General features: G+C 39.6%; 1 protein-coding gene across 12 annotated transcripts in view; it reads right to left on the bottom strand.

The window, feature by feature from the left end:
* orc5 (origin recognition complex subunit 5) overlaps window positions 1–21047 on the bottom strand; it is a 178067-nt gene that overhangs the window by 91264 nt on the left and 65756 nt on the right. For 9 of the 12 annotated variants that reach the window (XR_010006976.1, XR_010006977.1, XM_062983509.1 and 6 more), the window contains exons 1-2: window positions 8617–8765; window positions 2146–2314 (exon numbers count right to left, since the gene is read on the bottom strand). Coding sequence is in view for 10 of the 12 variants with exons in the window: in XM_062983509.1 (XP_062839579.1) it covers window positions 2146–2256 (111 nt within the window). In the remaining 2 variants the exon portion in view is untranslated. Of the gene's footprint in view, window positions 1–2145; window positions 2315–2726; window positions 2916–8416; window positions 8583–8616; window positions 8766–21047 lie in introns of those variants that run through there. The other 3 variants (XM_016993991.2, XM_016993989.2, XM_062983508.1) reach the window with 3 other exon arrangements.

Below are 21047 nucleotides of genomic sequence, written 5' to 3'. Positions count from 1 at the left end.
ACTTATTTTTTATATTTTCACAAACTGAAACAGCCATTTTAACTTATAAAGCTAAGAAACAAGTAAGCAAGGCGTCATCCCATTTTTAATGCAATTGGGGATGGGGGGGACAAAAATGGAAAATATGGCAATATTATGCCAAAGACAAAATGTTACCTATTCAACATGCTCTTGCAATAACATTCTAGTTACACACATATATATATATTCTATTGCCTGATTTTTTAAAACACAAATCAGGCCATGTTTCCAGAAATAATGCCATCTTGCTCATAACAAAATCCAATTCTGTCTGCTTAGTAACTTGAAATGAAACATGCAAAGTAAACCAATAAATCCTGCAATGATTCCTGAATGTGAATGTTAGCAACTAATTCTTCAGAGACAAAAAATCTTACTTGGAGAAACAAAACCAATCTTCTTTTTTTTAAAAAAGGCTTTCATTTAAAACAATCTGTACTTCTAGCACTTATTTTAAATATATCAGTGCACTAAACTTCAAAAGTCTACCTGGCAAAATTAAATGCAGCAGCAAGCTGCTGGCATAAATTTTTGTACTGTGAAGCAGATGACATGTTTTTCTCCTTAAGGGCTTGAACGGATGCTGTGCTTAATTACATAAGCATGCCAATAAAGGTAACTCATCTGACTACGCCACAGTCTATATCAATCACACTATAGCAGTGTCTCCTTACATACGACAGGTGAAGGGAACAGCACAGTAGTCCCTTCACAACATCTGCTTAATTATGCAACATTATTCCAATGATTAATGTAGACTATGGAATATTTGTGTGTTAAGTAGGTCTTTTGCATGTAGAATGAGCCGTAAGTCAAGAATTTACCATTTCAAATTTGCTCTGTGTCATAAATCAATGGAGTAGACTTCAGCAAGCCACTGTCTAGCTGCCAGAGACTTTTCTCATGAAGTCCTATATACTGCAAAAGTTTCTAAACATAACCTAAATTCTGGAAGCCAGGTTGAAGACATCTGGGTAAAAAATAGGAGGAAAGAAACAAGAGGGATGCCACTGTGATGGATCTAGTAAAGACCTCCAAGACAAACTGCAGAAGTCATATGCCTTCCAAGAACAGATGCCCACACATTCAGAAAGGAGAAATGTTGTAAAACTCTGCCAACAATCTCAGGTCCAAAAATTCCTAACTTGCCTTACAGACAATTTTCACTGGCCAGAAGGTGGAAGAGGCAATAAGGGTTTCAGCTATTTTAGACCCAATCATAATCCAAAAGTGATGACCTAGTTAATGGGGTCGGAGTGGTGGGAGTGACCAAGTTCTCCTGGAATTGGTTACACGGGGGAAAGGGGAAGTCAAGCATAGTCAGACACATATTCTAGGCTTTAAGGAAGCTGAATTCAGTAAATTTAGGGAAATATTGACCATGGTGTGATTTTATGGTTAGATATACTAAAAGCCAAACACATTAAAAGATAACATAGACAAACATTTTTTCCTAGGTATCTTTGTTTTTAGGCCTGTTCCTGGGGTTATTTGGGGTGCTGATTCAGATAATTGCATTGGACAGACTGCATTAGTTCTAGTTTCTTAGGGCCATATAACCCAGAATATCAAGGCAGAAAATCCCACAATATCTGCTTTGAACTGGATTATCTGAGTCCACACTGCCATATATCCCAGTTCAAAGCAGATATCGTGGGATTTTATTCAACTGTGTGGAAGGGCCCTAAGATATCATTTTCATTTTTTTCTATGGGTAAAAAGTGAAAGCTAGGTATGTGGCATATGTTCTGTCTATCAAAAACTAGAGTTGATGGGGTAATTGGTGCCATTTTGGAATTTTTGGGTCGAATATATCCAGAAACAGGTCTAACGTTTGAGGCACCAAAACGTGTGTTGGCCAGTATAATCAGAGGAAAGAAAGCCCGGGCTGTGACGCAGGCGGGAGAGCAAGCCAGCTGCAATTAACTGCAATGAATCACTCTGACCAGGAGGTCATGAGTTCGAGGCCACTCGGAGCCTATGTTTGTCTTTGTTCTATGTTAAAAGGCATTGAATGTTTGCCTATATGTGTCATGTGATCCGCCCTGAGTCCCCTTCGGGGTGAGAAGGGCGGAATATAAATGCTGTAAATAAATAATAAATAAATAAACAAGGAAGGGCTACCTCTCCAAAGATTGAGAGCAAGGTAGACACTTGAGATTCTCGACAAGGTACCAAGCTTTCCAACTGAACCAAGGTCTCTTCAGGATACTCCGGGTGTTTGAAAACAGGCATTTTAATTTGTATCTAGGTGATTTCACTTTAAAACTTCCAGGATGCAAGGAGGTTAAATCTGGAAAAAGAAAGTGAAGTTATTTTAAGACTTCCAGTGAGTAAACACTAGCAAAAAATTATCACTCATGCTATGACATGTTTTTTTTCTTAAGTAAAAATCAAAGATATACGCGCTTCCTGAAGCCCAATACTATTCATTCATTCATTCATTCATTCATTATCTCTCTTTAAGTGGCACATAATATTCAATTAAACTAAACAAGGTTAATGACAAGTGATATGTAAGATTATCATTTAAAAACATGCAGCCAGATATTCACAAGAGAACTATAACAAATGTAAGATAGAAGGATCCATCACATACATAACTACATTCGTTCTAAGAAATATTTCATATATCTTAAAAGAAGTAACATATAAAGTAGTTATAGTCATTTTGTTCTTGCAAGTCAACTCAAACTTATGCTAACCTTGTCCTAGAATTTTCTTCACAGGATTTATTCAGAAGAAGCTTGTAATTGCCTTCAAAGGTCCTATCTACCACTTTATCACACTAGAGTTTGGATCCATTTTTAAATCCACTTTAAATCCACTATAGGGCCATTAAACAGCTCAGCCAGACACGTCCCGGACTTCACCAAACAGCAAACCCCAAAATTCTGTAGGAGGCAGAAACCAGATTTAAAGTGGAGAAATGCTAAAGTGTGATGAGGTGCTGCTTACACTCACAATTTAACGCAGTTCACAGCTAGTTTCAAATTGTGACAGCCAGGCAGCAAATTCCTATGAAAGTACACCAAAGAAAACCCTCAATGAGCATCAGCGCTCTAAGGTTTGTATAATCACTATCCAGGCCTCAAACTGGTTCCAGGATTTTAATGTAATCATCTACACAGCAAAACCACTTTCTTCAATACCAGTTTGACGCTGCATTAAAGCCCCTTCCACACAGCTGTATAAAATCCACATTGAACTGGATTATATTGCAGTGTGGACTCAGATCATCCAGTTCCAAGCAGACACTGTGGATTAACTGACCTGATATTCTGGGTTATATGGCTGTGTGGAAGAGCCCTAAATGGTCAGTGTATATGGTGTCTAAGGCTGAGAAAGCATGACTTGCCCAAGGTCACTCAATGGATTTCCATGGCTGAATGGAGAACCACACCACAGTGGCTCTGAAAAATAGATGTCTGACATTTCATTAAAGTTGAAGCAGGGAAGCCAAGAAGACAAGAGCAGCTGTCATAATCTTAAAAATCACTATGCTTTATTTTCCATTTGATAAAGAGGTAAATTGATGGAAGGCCTTCCATATTACAAGATTACTGTTACCTTAAAAATAAATGCTAGTGAATTCAGTAACAAAGGCCCCATCTACACTGCCATATAATCCAGTTTCTTAATCCAGATCATCTGCTTTGAACAGGATTATATGGCAGTGTAGACTTAGATAATCTAGTTCAAAGGAGATAATCTGGATTCTATGGCAATGTAAATCCAGCCTACGTTAACTGTACATAATATTACAATCGGTGATTTAAGTGAAATTTTACTGGGAAGGTAAATTCAGACACCTGGGATCCTAAAACATGGGTAGGCAACTTCCTGGGGATAGAAGGCCATGCTTCCAAACCTGATTTTGCCTCTGCAGTTGGTACTGAAATTTGGGAGTGACTACTAAATTTGCTATTGGCACTGCAATAGCAGCTGCATCTGTTATCTATAGCACAGGACTGTCTATATCCCATAAGCCATTTTTGCCTACCCATGTCTTAGGGTGCTTCTACACTGTAAAATTAATGCACTTTGACACCACTTCGACTGCCTTGATGCAAAGCTAGGAAATCATGGGAGTTGTAGTTTTACAAAATCTTCAGCTTTTTCTGCCAAAGTGTTGGTGCTTCACCAAACTGGAAATCTAAGGATTCCATAACACTAAGTCATGGTAATTAAAAGTGGAGTCAAACAGAATTAATTCTACAGTGTAGATCAGGGGTCCTCAAACTTTTGAAGCAGAGGGCCGGTCCACAATCCTTCAGACTGTTGAGGGGCCGAATTATCATTTGGAAAAAAAAAAAAAATTCCTATGCACACTGCACATGTCTTATTTTTTGTAGTGCAAAACAGCAACAACAACAATGAAAGAACAATACAATATTTTAAAATGAAAACAATTTTAACCAACATAAACCTATCAGGATTTCAATGAAAAATGTGGGCCTGCTTCTGGCCAATGAGATAGTCAAGTTAATTAGGATTGTTGTTGTTGTGTGCCTTCAAGTTATTTCAAACTTTGGCTGAGCCTAAGTCTAAAATTAATTATTTATTTACTGCATTTATTTACTACATTTATATCCCACCCTTCTCATCTCGAAGGGGACTCAGAGCAGCTGTATGTACATACAATATATTACATTATTAGCATAGCACAATATTAGCATTATATATTACTATATTGAAGTATACCACTATACTGTAATATTATATGTAATATATAACATATAATTAATTATTGTGTAACATAATATTAGTATCAATACTATATGTATATACAATATATTATATTATTAAAACTGATATAAAAATATTATATTATAAAACTGAGGGCGAGGGCCAGGTAAATGACCTTGGAGGGCCGCATCTGGCCCCCGGGCCTTAGTTTGGGGACCCCTGGTGTAGATGCATCATTGGTGCTGCAAGGCAATAGACACTGGGCACCAATTCTCTCTCAGCCTCTTTAAACCAATTTTTGTGGCAAACCCACCCAGAAAAAATTACAAACAGAAAACTATTTCATTTGGAGAACCACATTTTTCCTCCCTTAGTTCTTTTTTATGCTGTGAGAGACAAGCACACTTATTTCTTTGAAAACTACAATAAAAGTAAGTGAGCAATTGTAGACAAGGCTTTTACAACATCATTGCCTTGCCTCATTCACCTACTTTTATGAGGCCTTTAAGTGCATTCATGTTATTCACTCGTAATCCTCCTTTATTCTTCCACTACTTCTTGCATGCTTTTCCTTACAACATCCAAGAGAAAAGGACAGAATGCCTGCACAGTACCTTCTGTCTGGAAATTAGCCAGAATTGTGGGGATTAGATATGCACTTAGCCCTCCATATCAGAGGTTCTGTATCCACAATTCAACCATCCATAGCTTGATAATATTCCAAAAAAGAAAAAAAAATCCACAAAATTATTAATATGCCACATGGACCCTGATCATCAATGGAGTTTAGGTATCCATGGGGGCTTAAAATAGATTCTGTATCTATATTAACCAAAATTAAAAGATTTGCATGGAAAATATACACCAATCTATGGTTGTCTGAACTGTTGCACCGGAATCAATTCTTTATTGTGGTGGATCCCAACCTTTGGTCCTCCAGGTGTTTTGGACTTCAGCTTCCACTATTCCTAACAGCTGGGAAGCTGGCTGGGACTTCTGGGAGTTGAAGTCCAAAACAACTGGAGGACCAAAGGTTAGGAACCACTGCTTTAGTGAACCAAAATGTTCAACTAGCTGTACTGAATCAGATTTTTCTCAACCTGAAATAGAATTGAAAAGTAGTACTGAAAATGTGGCATATTAATAATTTTGTGGATTTTTTTTTCTTTTTTGGAATATTATCAAGCTATGGGTGTATTGAATTGTGGATACAGAACCTCTGATATGGAGGGATAAGTGCATATCTAATCCCCACAATAACAGGCAAACATTCAATGCCTATATAAACAATGTAGAGCTAGATATAGATCTATAATTATATATACTAATTTCACATATGCATTTCCCCCGAAACGTTTGCAAATCCTTTTTATATATACGTGCATTTCCCTCCAGCAATATTTGCAACCCCCATATATTTATGTGTACATCTATCTAGAAATCTCTATATGTGTGTGTGGGTATTTCCCCTGCAATCTTTGCAAGCCCTGCATATCTATATTCATATATATCTATCTAGATATCTCTCTATATATAGATAATTATATCTTTATAGGATTTGCGAAGACTTGCAAACATGTGAGGCTAAAATTCATATATAAAATAATGTATACACATAGATACAGATATACAGGTACAGTAGAGTCTCACTTATCCAACACTCGCTTATCCAATGTTCTGGATTATCCAACGCATTAATGTAGTCAATGTTTTCAATATATAGTGATATTTTGGTGCTAAATTCGTAAATACAGTAATTACAACATAACATTACTGCGTATTGAACTACTTTTTCTGTCAAATTTGTTGTATAACGTGATGTTTTGGTGCTTAATTTGTAAAATCATAATCTAATTTGATGTTTAATAGGGTTATCCTTAATCTCTCCTTATTATCCAACATATTCGCTTATCCAACGTTCTGCCGGCCCGTTTACATTGGATAAGCGAGACTCTACTGTACATGGAAATCTTTAGATATCTATATGTATATAGGATTTGTAAAGACTTGCAAATATATGAGAGGGAAATTCATATATAAAATTAATGTAGATAGATAGATAGATACAAATATAAAGGAACATAGGGATTGCAAAGGCTTGCAGGAAGAAATGCAAATTCACTCATTATGGGGAAAAGGGGTCTCCACTGAAGCATTCTCAGCAATCCTCATTTCCACAACAAGCCAAATATTTCAAAATTAAATGATCACAGGGACAGAAAGTGTGCTGGAATCTTCTGAACAGGGCCACAGGAAGCAAAACAAACACCACAGGAGTGTTAACCCTTCCCTATGCCAGCCATCTATCTATAACTGGAGTTACATGCAAAAATGAACCTGTTCCAACTTATAAATTCAATTTAAGAACAAACCTACAGAATCCATGTTGTTTATAACTTGATGACTGCCTGTATATCTATTTCCCAATATGGTGGCATCAATGGCTCGATGCTATTGGAATCATGGGAATTGCAGTTTTACAAGGTCTCGGGCACTCTCCGCCAAAGAGTGCTGGTGCTTCACCAAACTTCAACTCTCAGAATTCCATAGCTTTGAGCCTGGGCAGTGAATGTGGTGTCAAAACATATTCCAGATGCAGTCTATGGCACTTCCTTTCCATGGCGGTGGGGCCCTGCTCTTCTGCATTGATTTGCAAAAAGAATACAACTATATTTTAAAATGTGCATGAAAATAAATTTTCATTCGGTCAGGAAAATCCCTTTTCAGTCATTATAAGCTACAAATTGGAACAAACAGCGAGGTATAAATAAAAGAACCTTAGCTGGATCTACACTGCCACTTCAAACTGCAATATATGGAAGTGCAGATCCAGCCCTCCTCAAACCTGATAATTAGGCCCCTTCAACACAGCTGGATAAAAGCTGGGATATATGGCAATGTGGATAACCCAGTTCAAAGCAGATATTGTGGGTTATTCTGTCTTGATATTCTGGGTTATATGGCTGTGTGGAAGGGCCCTAACGCCCCTTCTACGCCATCATATAATCCAATTATCAAAGCAGATATTCCATATTATCTGCATTGAACTGGATTATATGAGACTCCTACACTGCCATTTAAAATCCAGATTATCTGCTTTGAACTGGATTATCTGGCAGTGTAGATTTATATAATCCAGTTCAAAGCAAATCACGTGGATTATCTGGTTTGAAAATCTGGATTATGTGGCAGTGTAGAAGGGCCTGAGGGTCCTTACACACAGCCATATAACCCAGAATATCAAGGCAGATAATCCACAATATGTGTTTTGAACTGGATTATCTGAGTCCACACTGCCATATAATCCAGTTCAAAGCAGATAATCTGGATTTTATATGGCAGTGTTGGGGTCCTTCCACACAGCCCTATAACGCAGAGTATCAAGGAAGAAAATCCCACAATATCTGCTTTGAACTGGGTTATCTGAGTCCATACTCAGATAATGTGTGATTTTCTGCCTTGATATCCTGGGATATAGGGCTCTGTGGAAGGGCCCAAAAAGGGGCCTAATCGTCTCACATGTCCTAAATTAAAATGTACATCAAAATAGTATTTTCCCATTCTCCCAGTTAAGACTAATCTCCTCTTTTTCAATGGAATTTAATGTTGTTTGTTGTAATTTGTTCAAAAAGTAAAAGAAATATAATCACAAAGCAGTAACTCAGGATAGTAGTCAAGTATTCAAAACAACTTTCTTCAGGTTTACCTCAGGAGATGGCAGAGGCGTTGTAGTTTTATTCCAAACGGGGGAAACAGAACAGCGCCTCACTGGGACGCTGGCGCTTGAAGGTCCTCGCTAAGAAGTTGGTGTTGTAATAACAATAATAATAATACCTAAGAGAAAATAACCTTCAGCTTCCTCACCATTCAAACCCACCCCCAAATTCAAGCCCGCCAACTGTTTACCTTTTGCCAGGCTCCTGTTGCCAACGAGGGGATGCAAAAGGAGGCGCGGCGAAGCAGGAGAGCGAGCAGTGGCGGCAGCGCACGTGACGGGGGATGGCGCCACTGATTGGTCTCCCGCGACGTAACTCTGTCGGCATCTGCCAACGGCGTGTGAGAGGAGGCGGGAGCTGGGAATCCGCGCGCTCTGTTTCCTCCGACTCCTCCAGTGAGAGAGAGGAAGTGACAGGCCACCTTAGCAAGTCTTCATCACATGTGAATGAATGAATGCCGTTTGGCCCCACTGTATGCCCTGGCTCCATGCTATGGAATCGAGGGAGTTGTAGTTGTACAAAGTTTTTAAGCTTCTCTCTAAAATATAACTCTCAGTAGTTAAAAGTAGTCTCAAAGTGCATGAATTCAATCCAAAGACTGTGAGCTCTACATGGTATTGTCTTGTTGCTCCCCTGAGCATTGACTGCATTTGCTAACGATGATGGAAGCTGCACTTCATCAAAAACTAGAGAGTGTTCTAAATTGCTGCTTCCCTGGTTTAAAATGAAGAGGAAATGAATACTGTGGGTCCTTGGTATCTGCTGGGGTTTGGATCCAGGACTACATCCTTGGAACAACAGGGACCAAAATCATTGGAATCTTTAAGTCTATTATTATTATTATTATTATTATTATTATTATTATTATTATTATTATTATTATTATATAGTAAAGGTGGGGTATAGATTCTCAGCCCTGTCTCAGGCTCTTGGGAAGAAGCCATGCCCTTCCCTTGGCCCCGCCGCTGTGTCCTAATAGGTGCCATCACCGCCCCCCTGGATCGCTGCAGCGCCCACCGGAGGGCGGTAGCGCCCACTTTGGGAATCACTGTACTAGCCTTTCATTAAAATATTAACAAGACTCATCATCCTTGCTTGCCTTCCAAAGTTATATGGGAATTGATAGGTTCAGTGTGAAACAGGAGTCACATCAAAGGGCTACTTGGCTGTTTTAGTATCAAAATACTCCAACACAACCTATCCGGGTGGAGGCCACAAAGGGGCGGTAGAGAGAGGATAGTCCATTTTACAGGGATGGGGGGGATTGAAGGAAGAAAACAATTTCCCCCTGTTTTCCTGTTATTCATCCCACCCATGTTGCCATCATGGAAACAACCCTCATTTATGATATGGGAAGAGGGGAGGGGGAATAACCAGAGAATATGGGGGAAATGGTTTTCCTTCTTCAGCTCCCTCCTGTAAAATTGACTATCCATCTCCCTATAGCGCCCACTAGTGGCCTCCGCCCGGATAATGGAACAGTACCCCTCTCTATTCATGTGTTAAAATTTCTAAACAAATGTTTGCAGATGCATCATACTGCCATTTCAACCATTATGTTAAGGCAATAGTTCAGTGTCAGAGAGCCTTCTTAATATGCAGGAGATTTCTGTATTCATTCTCCATATAGGACTGGGAAATGAAACGGATTTCAGTAAGCCATGTGGTATAGTTAACACCATCAGAACAAAGGAGATTATAGAAAGCTGTTAAATTCTTACACCTATGAAGTGGTGATGTGTGTACTGAAATATCTCATCAAATAGTATATATGTAGGATATGTAGCATACTCGGTGTTCCCTAAGCTACAGGCTATTTGCTGCTGGAGAAAGAGTGCAGGAGGCTGTAGTGAAGCCATCTCCAGCTAAATTTATTTTGAGCCAGTTAACAACTTAGCTCACACTAAAGATAGATATGTGTTCCAAAAGAAAATGTGAATGTCCTTTTCTGATTACTGTGCATGAAATATCCACCTCTCTCCACGTATACAGAATAGCATCCAATATGGATTTCCTCTAATTTTATAACATTCCATTCTAACAATAAGGGAAGGGCATTGTCTCAGTTACTACTAGGCTTGTGCACAGATTCGGAGTGGTTGGTTCCCTTCAGCCAATCCGGCTTGGCCAGATGGCCATAACGCAAGCATGTAGCCGGGGGGAGGGCTTGAGGGGCTTCAGCCCCCCCCCCCCCCGAAATTCTCAGGGTGGTCCGCGAGGCCTTACATGCTCAATATATCCCATATGCATGGGGGTATTGGGATAACAATACTAAAGGTTTGCTTGGGTAGATCCCCCCCTCACGCAGACTCAGCCCCCCCCCCCGAACCAAAATCCCAGCCCCCTCCCCCCAAATCAAAATCCTTGCTACGGGCCTGCTACAATGGTAAGGGCTCAGCCTACATGTTTTTTCATCCGTTGTGGGACTATGTGGCAGCCAATCATGGCTCCTCTTCCTCTGTTCAGCACCACACAGCGCAGAGAGGCTGCCGCATGCTGCTCGCATGGGGTTTCCCTGTGAGCCCTGCCTGTTGGGCCAATCAGAATAGAAGAATGCCGAGACGTGTCTTACACAAGCTTTGTCTAAAGAAAGGGTTCCCAAGAAGGATGCTTCCTTAACCCCGTTTTTCAAACCCAGACTCCCTTGAAAGCAAGAAAGGAAAAAGTCCCAAGAGGGATGCTTCCTTAACTCTGTTCTTCAAACCCAAACTCCTTTGAAAGGAAGATAGGAAAGGGTCCCAGGAAGAGTGCTTCCATAACCCCTTTCCTGAAACCCAGACTCCCTTGAAAGGAAGATAGGAGAGGGTCCCAGGCGGAGTGCTTCCTTAACCCCATTCTTCAAATCCATGCTTCCTTGAAAGGAAAAAAGGAAAGGATCTCAGGAACGGAAAGGGGAGCTTCGTAAGTTCCCCATTCCCACCAATGGACCAGATCTTCCTGGATCTTTTGCCTGCAGACCAGAAATGTCTATTTGGCAACCCATCTGTTTTCGGGAGGCACGCGAAAACGGACCCGCGGATCTCCTGGAATTCGGCCAGCTGTAATGAATCGAGGTTCAGCCAAAATCCACAAGACTAGTTACTACAGTCCTGATTTTGGAGGTTACCAAGGCAAATATTATCTTCTGTTTTTAGCCAGAGAGTATCCTTGCCGTTAGAAAAGGGAAGCTAGTTCGCATGTACCAGATATCCATAGGTGGGCACAGAGAACAAATCCCTGTCTTTCCAGAATGCACAGTAACCAGAAAAGGACATCCACATGCATAAGAGAAACTTGATGCATAAGTAGGTCTTAATAGAACTTAGTCATAATGCCTCATCCCTATCTAGTTTATTAGGCTGCTCCACAAAATATACAGCTCTGAATCTACTCAAATTATTTGTTTTAGATTATTTGTACTATCATATTTATATATTAGATTTATTATATATTATATTATTTTACATGAAACCTACAATTTTAATTTATTATTGCAATAAGACTGAGATCACCTACTGCAAATAGCATTTACAGAAATATAGGAAATGCTCCTTTTAATCTGCAGGGCTCTGACAAAAGAATTATGCAAGTAGATGTTTATATGTATGTAGACAAACTTCCTGCAACAATTTTGTGGTTCAGTGTCAGACTGTTTTTCATGTACATATCAATCCTGTATATTGCTGCAAGTTTATACCATCAGCATAAAAGACAGCTGAACTGCTGTACTTCATCCTGAGTCAAACAAAACTTTTGAAATGCAGAACAGTCTTTGTTGCAGTAGCAAAGAAGGGCTTGATATGGGCTTTACTTCCCAATTTATAAAACTGTTTTTTTAATTTAATTTTTTTAAGCTGAATTTTACCCTAGGCTGATAAACTACTTACTGAGATTAATAGAAAAATCCTATCTGTTACTCAGTTTGATCTTTTTCCTCAACCTATTTTCTATGAGTGTGCAGCTGTGTCAGTCTTAGGCCTACATGTCAGCAAAAAATAAATGTGGCATATTAACAAAGGAAAAGAATCCAGGAAAGAAGATGTGATTTTTCTGGGCCTTCTTCTACGTAAATCCCAGAAAAGTACAGATTAATGATTTATACATTACAATGATTACAAAACTCCCTTAACTTAATTGATATTACTGATCCATGTGAAATATATAAATTAACTTAAATTTTCAGCTTGCTTAAATATCAAGACATATTTCAAACATATCAGACAGTTTTTTAAAAGTAGCACCCACTATCTTTACCAAGCCTAAGAGACAAACTGAAAAACTGGTTTGGCAGGAAAATCCCCTCAAGTCAGACAGCAAACATGAAAAGGTCTTTCCTTAAGATACAATTAAGAATTAGACCCCAGTGGTCCCATTTTCTGCTTCCCTAGACAAATCTCTCTCTTTCCCACCTCTTCCCTGTTAAGAAAACTATGCACAACTGCATTGAAATAACTATTTTTCCAAATCTGCCACTGCATATATTTTCTTTACTGATGAACAACCAGGAGAGGGGACACACACATATATTAACAAGAACTGTGCACCCAAAGAAACGTTCACGATATAAAATGTGCTTGGGAAGCTATTGGTAGGTTGAACATCCAGGAAGTCCCATTATAAATTATAATTTATCCCATTATAAATCAGGGCATTGTAAAATGTCCTCCCTTATATAAAATGGCAAAATTTGGTTTTTGGATTTTTAAAATATTTTAATGTCATGGATGGTTACATTCATGGATATGGAATGCTGACTGCACTTCTTTAATTTGGTGTGTGTATATTTCACACAAATGTTTGTGAGGAGGAAGCCAGACATCTAAATAAAATAATCAGTGAAACTCTTAATAAGCTCAAAAGAAGAACATAGCTTCGAGTAAATGGCCATGTTTGATCTTGTCTAATTTGCACTACATAGTAATGGGCTAATAATAATAATAATAATAATAATAATAATAATAATAATAATAATAATAATAATAATGCACTTCATTCATATTCTGCCCTTCTCCCCTAGGGAACTCAGAGCGGATCACAGCATTTACATACAAAGACAAACATTCAATGCCTTTACAATTGCAGGAGACACACAAATACAGACAAAGACAAGGCTTCTCATTTCATTTCTGGCATCTGGAAGCAGTGCTCATCTCTGACTCTGGGAAGTGCTTTTCTCAATTTTCAAGCCGAGGAGCCTGCGTTGTCACCTCCTTGTCATGTGGCTGGCAAGACCGCTTGGAGCGTCTCTTTGCCTTTTTCTGCTGAAGTACATATTTATCTAGTACATTTGCATATTTTCAAACTCGTAGGTTGGCAGGAGCTATCATTTCCCACTGCTCCCACCTTTATGCCTCCCCCGTCCACACACACATGCACTGTTCACTACAGATAGCTCGTTGGAGGTCAAATGGCAACAGAATATGGAAAAGTTATTTAGCTGGAATGACTGCATGGAGTGCCGTTACCTTCCTGCCAAAGCAGTACCTATTGATCTACTCACATTTGCATGTTTTCGAACTGCTAGGTTGGCAGAAGCTGGGCTAACAGCGGGAGCTCACCCTGCTCCCCGGATTCGAACCTCCAACCTTTCGTTCAGCAAGTTCAGCAGCTCAGCTGTTTAATCTGTTGTGCCGCCAGGGGCTCCATGTTATATAACATATAAACCTTTCTTGGGGATCCACGATAAACTTTTGCTTCAAAAAGGGCTCCGCAGCTGAAAAAGTTTGAGAACGTCTGAACTAGATGATAAAGTTATAGTCCTCAAAAGCTAACCTTTTCAGCTTGGGAGAGGAAACAGTTTTTGTCTCATGTTTCCACTCCATTTTTGTTCCCATGCATATCTCCATCCTGTCTGGACTGCTATGCTGTTTGAAGTCCTGGTGTTGTAGCAAGTAACATCCCATAGTATTATGTCACCATTTTCAAGAAGTAGTTTGAGCATCTCTCTCATGACAATGAGGTTCTCTTGCATAGCTCATATTCAAGGGATGGAGCTCATTTGGCATTCTGCTTATTTTGGGCTTCCATTCCTAGAAATCCCAGTCAGCACAGCCAAAACTAAGGGATTGGGGCAAAACAATTGCAGGGCCAAAGGTTTTCTACTGTTACTTTATGCCTTAGCCATTAGTATTTAAATATAGGGTAGATACCTAAATATTCATGCTTGTTAAAAAAAAAAACACCTGTCAGGAAGAATAGCCTAGCCTTATCTTCTACATTGAGTTTTCTGCATGTTTTAAGCATGAAACAGTATGACAAAATGCCTTCACTTTGATGTGACAACTTTACCCCAGTTTCCTTGCAGAATGGAAGATGGTACGTGAGAAACACACACATCAGATTTCCCTGAGAGTGGTTAATTTGTGATACAGTGAGCCCTCCATATCCACGGATCTATGGCTTGAAAATATTGAAAAATGCAAACCTTGATTTTGCCATATAAAGGAAACAATTTAACTACACAATTTTATTACTATAGTTGCTTTGAGTCTCCTGGAGAGAAAAAGTGGAGTATAAATAAACATAATAATTATTATATTTATTTGAGCATCCATGGTTTAGGAGTGGGTTGGTTCATGGAACCAATTCTCACTGGATATCCTTGTACTTTTCTTTGACTTTCAGCTGTAGATTTCCATCCAGGTATATTGACTCTCAATTGTTCTCTCCATGTAAACTAAGAGTACTCACTGGTGCTCCCATCCCACAGCCATATGACAAAAAGAGATCAGTTGTTATGGGAAGGACAGGTTACCCTTGATTACTAATTTTCTTATTATTAATAAAATCTTTGGTAAGTTGCCGAGGAACTTGTCTTTCGAATCAATTGACCAAAACCAATAAGCAATAAGCAACTGACCAAAACTAAAATTAAGCAATAAAGTTGAATGCTATGTAATACTAGCTGGGGAAGAATATTCCTTTCACTTCTTTTCGGTACATCTTTGATGGCTGCAATCGACTTTACAGTTTTGCAGTGAGAACTGACCTCTTTTCTGTCCCTGTTGTGAGCCGCCCCGAGTCCCTTCGGGGAGATGGGGTGGGATATAAAAATAAAGTTTATTATTTATTATTTATTTATTTTCTCATCTTTCTCTATGAAGTGTTTTGCCTCTCTTTATAATACCAAACCCAGGTTTCATCAAAGCACTTGCTCACACTACAGATTGCCTTACATTTGCTTTTTAAAAATCTCACGTCAAGTTTGCTCTGAAAAATCCTGATGACTTCTAAGACATTTTTATTCTTTCCTATTCTTAGCTTCAGATTCTACCAGTTTTTCTACTGCTTGTGCTGAAATTTGTTGCAATATATGATCTTTAGGAACCTAATAACTATGGTTTTCGATAGATTTATTATCAGGCTGCATTTAGATATTTCTTTTACAAGACACTATTGCTATTGAAAATGGAGCTGATTCATCTTATAATTAAGGGGAAGCGTTGATCTTAGCTCTAATGAGATCCTCATTACTACCTAGTCACACAGTCACAGTGGTGTGATCCTGGCCCATTTACATATTGTTTGAAATGTAATACTAGTAAGCTGTTAATATAGCATTTACTTCCACTAAGTTCAGCAATGGTATTCCCCATAGTAACCTATGGATGTGAGAGCTAGACCACAAGGAAGGCTGAGCGAAGGAAGATACATGCTTTTGAACTGTGGTGCTGGAGGAAAATTCTGAGAGTGCCTTGGACTGCAAAATGATCCAACCAGTCCATACTCCAGGAAAGAATGCCTGGCTGCTCACTGGAGGGAAGGATATTAGAGGCAAAGTTGACGTACTTTGGCCACATCATGAGACAACAGGAAAGCTTGGAGAAGGCAATGATGTTGGGGAAAATGGAAGGAAAAAGGAAGAGGGGCCAACCAAGGGTAGGGTGGATGGATTTTATCCTTGAAGTGACTGGCTTGACCTTGAAGGAGTTGGGGGTGGCCACGGTCAAAAGGGTGCTCTGGCGTGGGCTGGTCCATGAGGTCACGAAGAGTCAGAACAGTCTGAACGAATGAGCAACAACAACAACCACAACAACAAGAAGTAGTTCCTTTTGTTTCTAAATGATTGCAATGTTTGCCAATACAGGCAGTCCCTGACTTACACCTGCCTCCTAGTTACAAATGAGGGTGAGACAACAGGAAGGGAGAGAAAATCTACTTCTAGGAAGGGAAATTCACTCCTGGAAGAGTTATCATGGGAAAAGAGTGTCTCCACTGAAGCTTTCTCACCAATCCCTGTTTCCACGACAATTCAAAATTTTCAAAATCTAATTATCACAAGGACAGAAAGTGCAATTAAATCTTCTGAACAGGGGCACAGATACCAAAACAAACATTACAGGGGGGTTAACCCTTTCCCATGCTATCCAAAACTAAAGCTAAAATGTTTGCTTGGAGTTACACTTTAACATGTTCCTGTTCCAACTTACATACAAATTCACCTTAAGAACAAACCTACAGAATCTATCTTTTTCATAACCCAGGGACTGCCAGTATAAGAAGCAGAAAGGGAGAAATCATTTTAGTAGACATAAATGTTTTAGAAATGAGGAGCTAATGTGCTTTAGCATTTGACTATGACTCTGAAGAACAGGGTTTGAATTCTCTCTTGGCCATGGAAACCCACTGGATGATCTTGTGCAAGTCACACTCTCTCAGCCTCAGAGAAAAGCAAAGGTGAAAATCCCTCTGAACAAATCTTACAAAGGAAATCTCATAACCGGTTCCCCTTAGGGTCTTGAAAACTTGGAAATAACTTGAAGACACACAATAGTCAGTTCTTCAGTACTGGGAGAGATAATGAATTGGTCCAGCTAGTAAAACTGTTTAAACAGGTATTTATTTATCATATCAGAAGTAAACCAAGGGTACAAGTTGTAATGTATTTGAAAACACAAAGTTAAAAAAAACTTGGCATTATACTAAATGTCCTTTGACCAGTAACTGGCCACTTGGAGTGCTTCTGCTGTGGCTGTAAAAAGGTGCATGTGCATGTGGCAGGGCTCAGACTGCATTGTGGTAGGTAGTCTGTGGTTTGCTCTTCTCCACACTCACATGTTGTGGACTCCCCTTTGGTGCCAGAGCGCAGTCTGTTCCGTGCCTTCCAAGTCACCCAGTATTCTGCGTGCCCAGGAGGGAGTCTCTCATCTGGCATCAGCCACTGATTGAGGTTCCAGGTTTTAGCCTGCCACTTTTGGACTCTCACTTGCTGCAAATATCTCTGTAGATCTTAGAAAACAATTTATTGATTTAAGGCGTTGGTGTGCTGGCTGATACCCGAACAGGGGATGGGCCAGAGATGTCAATGCCTTGGTCCTTTCAATGCTGACTGCTATTTCCCGGCGGATGTCAGGTGGTGCAATGCTGGCTAAACAGTATAATTTCTCCAGTCGTGTAGGGCGTAGACATCCAGTGATAATGCAGCATGTCTCATTAAGAGCCACATCCACTGTTTTAATGTGGCAAGATGTATTCCACACTGGGCACGTGTATTCAGCAACAGAGTAGCAAAGCACAAGGGCAGATGTCTTCACTGTGTTTGATTGTGATCCCGTTTGTGCCAGTCAGCTTTCATATGATGTTATTTCTAGCGCCCACTTTTTGCTTGATAGTCAAGCAGTGTTTCTTGTAAGTCAGAGCATGGTCCAGGGTAACTCGCAGGTACTTTGGTGTGCTGCAATGCTCCTTCCCAGACAATCCTCAGAGCTCGAGATGCTTGTCTGTTCTTAAATGCACACGTCTGCATTTTAGATGGACTAGGGATCAGCTGATTTTCCCTGTAATAAGCAGTAAGAGCACCTAAAGCTTCGGATAGTTTCTGTTCAGCCATTTCAAAGTTCCCTGCTTGGGTGGTGATGGCACGATCATCAGCATAGATTAAACTCTGTGTCCCTTCTGTCAGTGGCTGGTCATTTGTGTAGATGTTAAACATTGATGGAGCAAGCATACTCCCCTGAGGCTGGTCGTTCTTCTGTTTTCACCATCTGCTTCTCTGGCCCTGGAATTCAACAAAAAAGCTCCTGTTTATGTAGCAGATTTCCTATGAAGCGGGTGAGGTGGTAGTTCTTTGTGGTATTATAGATTTTTCTCAGTAGAAGGCAATGATTTACAGTGTCATAAGCTGCTGACAGATCTATGAAGACAGCCCCTGTAATCTGCTGCCTTTATAATCCATCTTCTATATGCTGAGTCAGGGTCAAGACTTGTGATATGCAGCTTTTGCCTTTCCTGAAGCCAGCTTGCTGTGGATCATACATGGGAATGGGAAACCCAATCTTTCTACCAAAATAAGAAGGAAACTAGTAGTCAGACAATCAGATATTGAGAACAACAGCCTTCATGAAACTTTTACAACTTCTGAATTGGATATGGTCCTCAATAATTGTAAAAATGGCAAAGTAGCTGGCCTGGACAATCTGTGATGGAACAAATTAAGAACTTTGGCCCAAAAGTAATGTGATGGCTGCTGAAGCTGATGAATAACTGCATTGCATCATGTCAGATTCCCAAAATCTGGAGGAAAGCAAGAGTCATAGCCATCTTGAAACCAGGCAAAGACTTTAATGACCCAAAAATGTATAGACCAGTCGCCTTGTTGTGCCATCTTTACAAAGTTCTGGAAAGATTTATTTTGCATAGAATTATGGAAAAAATAGACCCATGTATAATTACACAGCAAGCTGGCTTCAGGAAAGGCAAAAAGTTTAAACAGGTAATCTGTGGAGTGACCCCAGATATTTTCCTTGTGGCCATGAAGCTGCCATTACATCCCGATTTTGCGCCAAACTCTTCTACTTCCACTGTGGGCCTAAATCTGCGGCAACTTCTTTTTTGGAATGTTCCATTTTTATTTGGGATTTTTTTGTTATGGAAGTGCATTAAAACCTGATTCCTATCTTCTGTTATTCTTTTTCCGCATGTGAATAGCTTTTGCATCTAACTGTACATCTGACTGCTTTAATACATGCCAGTAACAGACCACCAAAACTATTCTCCATCCATTCTTTTGATTATATCTTATTGTCACCTGACAGTATGTGTTGATGTCAATCAGGGGCCACGTGTATTGGCAGGACTGACCAAAGCTATATGGCTGCCTGAGGCAGAAAAGCAAATTGCACCTCTCTTCCCAAGTCAAAATGCATAGTATGCAGAAAAAATGAAAATCTTCCACCTCAAGCAGAGCAGCAAATAGCATTTCCATTCCCAAATCAAAATGCACAGTCAATTTATTTTTGCACCTAAGGGGTTAAAAAAACCCCCATCACTAGCACATCTGTCTGCTGACAATAAAAAATATTATCATAATAAATAAAATAATTTGTTTTCTTCCTGTTCTTTCATGGTAGCAGTGTTACACTGTCTCAAGATAGGGCTTGCCTTGTATATCAGAATATACCATAAATGTGGAGGCTTTTCAATATCAGACCCCAGAGGCAAGCTCATTATGTATATCCTGTTAATCTTGGAGGTGGGGGAAAGAAGTTAATAGAAAATGTTAATAGAAAATGTGATGGAGAGTTGGTGCTCAATAATATCTAGTATTGTTCATAGCTGTTTAATATTTCTATCATAACAGAACTGAATAGAAGCCTAATCCATAGGAAGGTTTCCTTTTTCCCTCTTTACAATCCCAGACAAGCTGCAATTTCAGTTTACAATGCACAAGAAATTGCCCTGCTTACGTACATTATCATCAATTCCGAGAAGCACTGCAGAAGTTGGGTAGAAGTTTTGGACGGCAGCCAGCCATAGGAGAGGCTAAAGAATGTCCATCCTAAGGGAAGGAAACAGCCCTATTAATCTAAATACACCTTGGTGTTCCATTCTTGGTATCCCATTCCTGGACTTAAATAAGGCACCTTTTTCCACTTAACTATAATATATTTTTCATAATAGGAAAAAGGTAGACAACAATAATCCTAACTAAGCTCATATAAAAACAAGGGTAAATACTACAAGTTTACTGAACCTATCCTTAAGGTTAACAATTCAACTATCTTCCAGATCAAGGGTTGGGAACAAGTGTCCCTTCAAATATTACTGGAATACAACTCTCATCATTCATGATCACTGTCTATGCTGGCAGGGGCTGATGGGAGCTGCTGTTCAACAGTGTGACACCATGTTCCTCTCCTTCTTTAATCCTTGATTCTAACACTTCTTAGAGCTGAATTTTGATCAGTACATTGAACTCTTGTTACTTGCAAATGTATGTGACTAGCCAGTTTGCCCATCCATTTAAGCAGACACATCAAAAAGAGACATGCTTGGATGTTACATAAAGAACGGGGAACCAGATGCAGATGCAAGGCTGTTTGATATGTTTTCAGGAGGTACAGTATGTGGACACATCTTCTCCATTTTCTGGATCTGAAAGTTCGATTCAGATCTTGGGCCATGTCTTACTGCACAATTCTAGTGCTATGATTCAACTTCAGTTGCCACAATCCCTTCCTCCCAGGCTTTCCTTCCCTCCATTAGACCAGTGTTATGTTAGAAAGCTAGCAAGAGCACGATTTTGAAAGCCTAGATTATTATTAAGGAGAAAATCCCATGAAAGAAAAGTGGTGAGGAATGCCCATTCCTCCATGTTACTGAACTAGTTCAACACAGGTGAATCTGACAGATCCCATTCCACGT

Source organism: Anolis carolinensis, chromosome 5, assembly GCF_035594765.1.
Source record: "Anolis carolinensis isolate JA03-04 chromosome 5, rAnoCar3.1.pri, whole genome shotgun sequence".
NCBI lineage: Eukaryota > Metazoa > Chordata > Lepidosauria > Squamata > Dactyloidae > Anolis > Anolis carolinensis.
The sequence above is the reverse complement of the archived record's forward strand: the minus strand, read 5'-3'. Positions and strand labels throughout refer to the sequence as shown.